The following is a 6,848-nucleotide window of genomic DNA, read 5'->3' as shown; positions in this document are numbered from 1 at the left end:
ATGAATTCAAAGAGTGTGGATATCAGCCCTGTGAGTCCTATACGCAAACATGACGCAGTGTCTATTTCAGATTACAGCATTTCATTGCCTCCTCCAAACACTAGTAAGGCAAGCAGCTTACCAGAGGTAATGCTTAATAATAGTTGTAATATAACTAATGACCGTGATACATGCAAGATCAGTTTTGATAGAGATGATTCAATGAACCACACTCCAGCTGCATCAACAGATGTACCTTTCAACACACCACAGGATAGCTGCTCTGATGTTATACTTGCTTGCAGGAAAGCTGAAATAATTGATGTCTTGGATGAAGTTTCAAAAACAGTTACAACTAAATTTTGCAATGAACAAAATGGGATTCGGAGTAATTCTCAATCAAAATGTCAGGAGAAAACTTTGGTTTCTGTGGAAACAGGTAAAGAAACAACAGAGGCTGAAAACAAGAAATTGAGGAGTTTGGAAACTGATCCTGTCTTGTCTATCAGTATTCACAAACTCGATGAAATGTATTGTGAAGACATTGGCCAGTGTGAAATGATCTTGTCACAGTGTGAACTTTCCAAGGAATGTGAATTAATAGATGAAAGTGCCAACATTGAAAAATGTGTGTTGCAGGCAAGTCCATCACTTGGTCATCAGATACATTTTGCTTGTAAATTGGACCTCATGTCTACACGTTTTCAGACAATATCTGATTATGATGAGGGCAACCAGCCTTGCAGACCAGTTGGAGATAAAATGGAAGAAATGGTATCAAGAAATGATACTGATTTTCTAAAGCAAGTTACTGATGAGAGGGTAGCTTTTGGCAGAAAGAGCTCTGTTACTGGGTATGTTTCAGAGAATAGCTGTTCAGATTACAGCTCAGATGATCCTCAGGATTCAGAAATGGACAATTATAGCCTGTGTGAAAATAGTGAAAATGGAGCGCATGAAGGCCAATCAGTTTTTCAAATGAACATTAATGTTAGCCCTGATGTTTCTTTGAACACCAGTTTAACTGCCGGCAGTGAGTTTGGGGAGAAAATATCTGATGATGACATGATTGGAGGATTTGACAGGCATCTTATTGAAGATGTCAAGATAACCATAGACAATATTTTAGAAAAATGTTCAAAAGTGTGTGTGATGGATAATGGAAATTCACACACCAGCATCAATCAATATGAAGGAGAACTGTGTGCCTTAGGGAGGAACAGTTTGGATGTGAAAACAGATAATGAGAGTGAAGTGACTGGCTTGTGTTCTGATTGTACATTACTTGCTGAAAGTCTGAGAGCAGATTCATGCCACACAAAACCCATTACAATCAATGAAGCTAATATCAGTCACTTGAAGACGATCAGTGAACCCTCAACAGATTGCCAAGTTCCTGTGGCCATGCCTTGTCACGATAACAAGCACCAGGATATTAGAAGGTCTCATGAAAATCTTGCTGCATTAGTCTTGCATTCATCTGAGAATAGCACTCATGAAACTGAGAAATGCATTCAAGATTCTCTAGAGCCAATAGATCCTAGCATGCAATATACTCAGGTGAGTAAGAACTTGTCACAAACTGAGAATAGCTCAAGTGGGGTATCACTGTCACCACTGAGACCAACCCTGGAGGACAGTTCCTCTGATGAAGGTCAAAACGTAGATAATGAGAACTTTAGGCAGGATGAAAAAATACTTTTTGGAGATGTTCAATTGATAAAACAAGATTTGATCAGTGGTAATGCACAGAATGATCAAGGAGAAATGCAGGTTCCAGAACAGCCTCCTTTATCAAGTGAAAATTTGACAGATTTTCATGGTGGTAGTGCATTGATAGAAGAGGGGCCCACTGTGCATCTGCCCACTCCATTTGAAGAAGTAGGATTAGTTCCGCAGAACAAGGACATTTATATAGGAGGAAATGATTTGATGGAAGCATACACTAACTTTAACGATTTACAAAATGACAATGAAACTGTTGCCAGAAATGTTGAAGAAAGTCACACATGGGATGAGTCCAGTAAACAGAAAAACATTCAGTTTGAAATTGTACATTCTCATAAAGATGTGAATGTTTTGTCACTTGACTCTGATGAAAATGGATTTCCTTCCAGAAGCATGACAGTGGTATGTCCACATATTTTGAGAGATGTGTCACCACTACAAAATCAATCTGAAGATAATATTGACCTTGAGAGGTCAGATGTGTCAACAGTTGAAACACAGAGAGAAAATGGATATTTGACATGTTCAGTCGAAGAAAGTGTATTATGTTGTTCCCTCCCGTGTTCAACAGAACAGGTCAGTTCTGTTCCAGAGCTAGGATCGACATGTTTTCTAAGTAATCATAATATACAAGAAACTTCAACATGTTCAACATATTCTCTGCCAATGAATAACAAAGGAACCAATGACCCTGTTAGTGGAGAAACTGAGTGTTTTTGCACTCAACAGTTTACAGCATCAGTTTCACAAGCCAGTATTGCAGAATACCTGGGAGACACAACTGAGGATTATGGACAGGCCCCTGTTGATCAGATGCCTGTTCCAGGAGAGGAGGGGCTATTGGTAGAAGACCCTGGAGGTGACCATACCGTTCCAGTTGACTTGCATCTGCCCACAGATGAATCAGATGTAGTGATGTATGAAGAAAACAAACTCCAAATAAAAGGTTTGTAAATGATATTTTTATCACTGTCCCCAGGGGTAGAAATTAACATTTTTAGCCCACTAGTCCTTATAATGATAACATATAGCAAAACCCTACTTGTCCTTATGATACCTTAACTATTGGGCAGTTTGGCAAGGACTACAGGACTAATGCCAATTTCTAAGGCTGGTCCCAATAACTTTCAGTTCAACTTAATCTTTAGATATTGACCATTAATAGCTTAGCTTACTAGAAGTGAAGTTTACAAGACTCACAGCCTGTACATATTCTTTAATATAATGATCTAAAGTTACACACATCTTACTCTGTTTCTTTAATGACGTCTATATGTTCCTCATGGTATTTATTCCATTAAGTAACGTTTGACATTGTGATTAAATTTTGCAGAACAATTTCCATATCAGGGCTTTATCCCCCTGGATGCCACGAGAACATATATATCCCTCCTGTTCGTCCCTCTCTTTGAAGTCGAATTAAATTCCATATTACAAATACACTTCACAGTTTTGGATTCTGCATGAAGTTATTTGTTCTGTGATCTCATCTGCTGTATTTACTTGGAGAATTTAATTACAAAACTTAAAACTTAAACATCATATACATTAGAAATTGACAAACTAATCGTTGTATACCATATTTCTTACCTTTAGACAAGACGAATTTAGTGTTAGAAAATGAAATGTGAATAAAACTTCAACATGTACAGATTTCCTTTCATATAAACAGGTGAATGAATAGCCATTTCATTTTTTTGTTAACTAAAACTAAATGTATTACTTTGACAAATGCATAATAAATTTATTAAATATATATAAATATATATAAATATATATGCTTATAATTTTAGAAGGAATTTTCTTGGTCTTGGAATTGTCTTTGGTTGTGTGATTGACTTTAATGTCTAGCGATTTACCAGGTGCTCATTAGTCAAAAAAAAATTATGATTTTCTCCTCTCGTTTTGTATAATGTTATCAGGTGTTTTTTTGAATATTGTAATCACAGGATATTAAACTGTTTACTTTATTTCAACAAGGATTGTAAAAATATATATATACCCCTTGCCATGTACCTCGTTGGTCGGACCTAATATACAATTATCCAGATAATTCCATACAAAAGAGGAGCTTTCTTTGCTATCTTTTATCATGTAATTCAGAGACAAAATGAAGAGAAATAACCACATTAAAATGAACAAATACATGTCCTATATAATGTGTATAATTTAGTACGTTTTGAAATATGTTTGATTGACGTTAAGTTGATGCCAAACAGGTACTTGTCCAGTTAAGATATGTGGTATCTAATTGTTTTTCTGTTCAAAACATTGTTTACATGGTAAAAACATTTCATTTAATGTTGTCAAATGTTTTAGGATAAAAAATATTGTACTAATTTACATGTTCATCAGGGCCATTCATTTTGCTATTACTTACTAATCAAGAACATTATACATAAGCATATAAATCCCTTTTATATATATTTATGTTCAGATATTAAGCTGTATTTTGTTCGCTCACAGTGTCCTTAAAGTTGTTAAAAATATAAAAATGTTGCACAGTAATCGTAAAATAAAAAGTGTTGAAATTTGCTGTTCTTTTTGTTACGCATAAAAAAATCTCATTCAACACTTAGCATTGTCTGTGTTTCAAATCAGTTTAATGTTTGCAGTTACTTCTACACCCTCAGATAGGAAATTTAATATTCTACATTCTTTTAATAGTCTGAGTAATTATATAGTCAGAGGTAGACCCAGTGTCATGCAAGCGCAATTCTTGCACATTTAATTTTTGGAACTTAATAATAAAAATAACTCCCAATCCAGGGGTTTTGTTTGCTCATTGAAATTAAAAAACAAACAAAACAGTTAGCTTCACGATTGTGATGCTGAAGGTAGTTTTCAGGGTAAGTAACTTTCAAAATGGTTGTTTAAATAATACTGAATTAAATGATGAGAATGGGACCAATGTTATCTGTTGTTTATGTTGATAATGTGTTCCATGAAAGGAAAAATATGCAATAACATGTCTAGAAATCATTGTTTTGGAAAAGTGAGGTGAGGTGAAGTTGGATTTAACGTCACGTCCAAGATTATTGCACTTATATAGCGACATGCATGCGTGTGGCTGCTTGTACTAGTCTGGACTGATGCCAATTTATAGTGCTAGCCCACTGAGATGCCATGCCGCAGTTTAACATGAATACCGCACTCAGACACAGTATACTGACTCTGAGCCGACCAGTCTTTGTTTTTGCCCCTTAATGCCGAATGCCAGACAGGGTAACAACAAGTTCCATCTTTTAACGTCTTTTGGTATGACGCGGCCAGGGATCGAACCCCGGACCTTCCGCTCTCTGGGCGGACGCTCTACCACTAGACCACGGAGGCGGTGATGTTTTGGAAAAGTAGCAATTCATTACAACAAATATTTTTTCGGAAAGCAAAATACAAGTTTCAAATTATAGAATATAAAATAAATAATGCTATTGGAACAAGCCCAGGGTTTCAGAATGGTTCATTTTCTTGGACATTTAATGGTTTTCATCCAAAAAGTCCTTAAGTCCTTTCTACATATGGTAATGATATAGAAGAATCATCAGTTTATAAAATCATGTCTCTTTGCCATTTTCCTCTAGCAAATTCACTTTCAATATGACGTGTCGAGCAGGATGTCTTGCTTGTAGACCTGCTGCTCTAAAATGGTTTCATACGGTCTGGTCGGAGATTCTGCGCAGTCCGGGTATTTGAAATACAGTTGAGGTGGCTGTGGTCATCCTTTCATGTAGGTGGCACAGTCGGATGTAGTGATCTTGGGTGGGGGTGGTTACTCTTGGTTGTCTTGACCTTGGCCGAAACTGATCCTAAAGCCTTGTGATGGTGCTGGGAGCTACATTGAAAACTCTGGCTTCAATTGATGCAGATGCCAGGCAATCAAAAACCCTGCACTTAAATACTGTTCATAGTGCATCTGCACATACAGTACACGCAGCTCCATGGCTCTTTTGTTAATGCACTGGGTACGTTTTTCCAAATCGTACGTGTTTCCCGACTAATGGTTTGCATGCCCTTGTTGTGATCATTTTGATCCGGGCAATTTGTCGTAGACACTATAACACATTAAACATCTTCATTTTGCACCTCTTGGTCCGCTAATTTTGATTTTATGGCCAAAAATATCCATATTGGGTTTCTATATTTTGAAGAGCATATATTGACATTGCGGGATCCCCAACATCATGTGAAACTTAAATTTGAAGTTATTTATTTGAGGAATAAAGTCAATTCACATGCTGCTGATTTTATTGTTTATAGATTTTCAACTAATTATATAATTTAAATGTTTTTGAAATATTGTATGAAATATAATGCCATAACTTTTAAGTTTTGTATTCTGTGAAATCCTAATGTTGCTTGTATATTAAATGATGTTTTGCTCAGTGTACATTCAATAAATTTTGACTCATTGCCTGTTGTTGTGGTGGTGTGTTTTCAGAACGAGAATGTCAGCAGGCCCCAGTTCCCACATCACCATGTTTCAAGTGGAAATATGCACCTTCAGCTAACCTTGATGACATATCACCTGGACCTAAAGACTCAAAACAATATGGTAGGATTTTTGTCTTCACAGTGTCATTCTCAATCATGAAATGATAAAGCCCCATTCATTTTCATGTCCTTTTTGGACTAATATTCATTTGAAAAACTAGGGTACAAAGAAATTCAATTGGGTCCCATATGAAGTTTAACAGTCACTGACACAAACATAGAGGTAAAAACGTTTTGACAGAGTTGTCTCCCTTGATGCACAACCTCATCCCTTACTGTTTGATTGGCATTCTAGAAGTTGGAGAGTAAATAACAAAGCCTACAACTTCATGGATAACATCTTCTGATTTATTGCAGATGAGGATGTTTCGAAGTAGATACTGCACAGTTAAATCTACATCAAAATGTCGCCATATGTGATAAATCAGTAGTTGTTAACCATAAAGTTATACGCTTTGTTAACCTCATCACTTAAGCATGAACAAATTATAATTTTGTGTCTTTTGTTTTATGATATTTTCTCTCCATTAATTACAGATGAGGATTCTTTGCTGACAATTTACCCACTGAGGACTTGTAGGAGACCAATTAGGGTTGGACTTTCTAAACGATTCAGAGCCAAACCACTTCATGAGAAATTGAAACCTTGA

At 36.2% G+C, this 6,848-nt stretch overlaps 1 protein-coding gene across 1 annotated transcript; it reads left to right on the top strand.

The window, feature by feature from the left end:
• Positions 1-6,848, top strand: LOC139478467 (uncharacterized). Its single transcript, XM_071260936.1, has 3 exons — positions 1-2,653; positions 6,146-6,259; positions 6,736-6,848. Exons 1-3 carry the CDS (start codon positions 1-3, stop codon positions 6,846-6,848), a joined length of 2,880 nt encoding a protein of 959 aa, XP_071117037.1.

Source organism: Haliotis cracherodii, unplaced genomic scaffold (assembly GCF_022045235.1).
Source record: "Haliotis cracherodii isolate W230 unplaced genomic scaffold, xgHalCrac1.p SCAF_4, whole genome shotgun sequence".
Classification (NCBI taxonomy): domain Eukaryota; kingdom Metazoa; phylum Mollusca; class Gastropoda; order Lepetellida; family Haliotidae; genus Haliotis; species Haliotis cracherodii.
The sequence above is the reverse complement of the archived record's forward strand: the minus strand, read 5'-3'. Positions and strand labels throughout refer to the sequence as shown.

What these genes read in the sequence shown, in the direction of transcription:
- LOC139478467 (XM_071260936.1), top strand. Translation starts at nt 1, where the DNA reads ATGAATTCAAAGAGTGTGGATATCAGCCCTGTGAGTCCTATACGCAAA. An exon ending in AAACAAACTCCAAATAAAAG is followed by an intron (nt 2,654 to 6,145) that starts GTTTGTAAATGA and finishes GTGTGTTTTCAG; the next exon opens with AACGAGAATGTCAGCAGGCC. An exon ending in TAAAGACTCAAAACAATATG is followed by an intron (nt 6,260 to 6,735) that starts GTAGGATTTTTG and finishes CATTAATTACAG; the next exon opens with ATGAGGATTCTTTGCTGACA.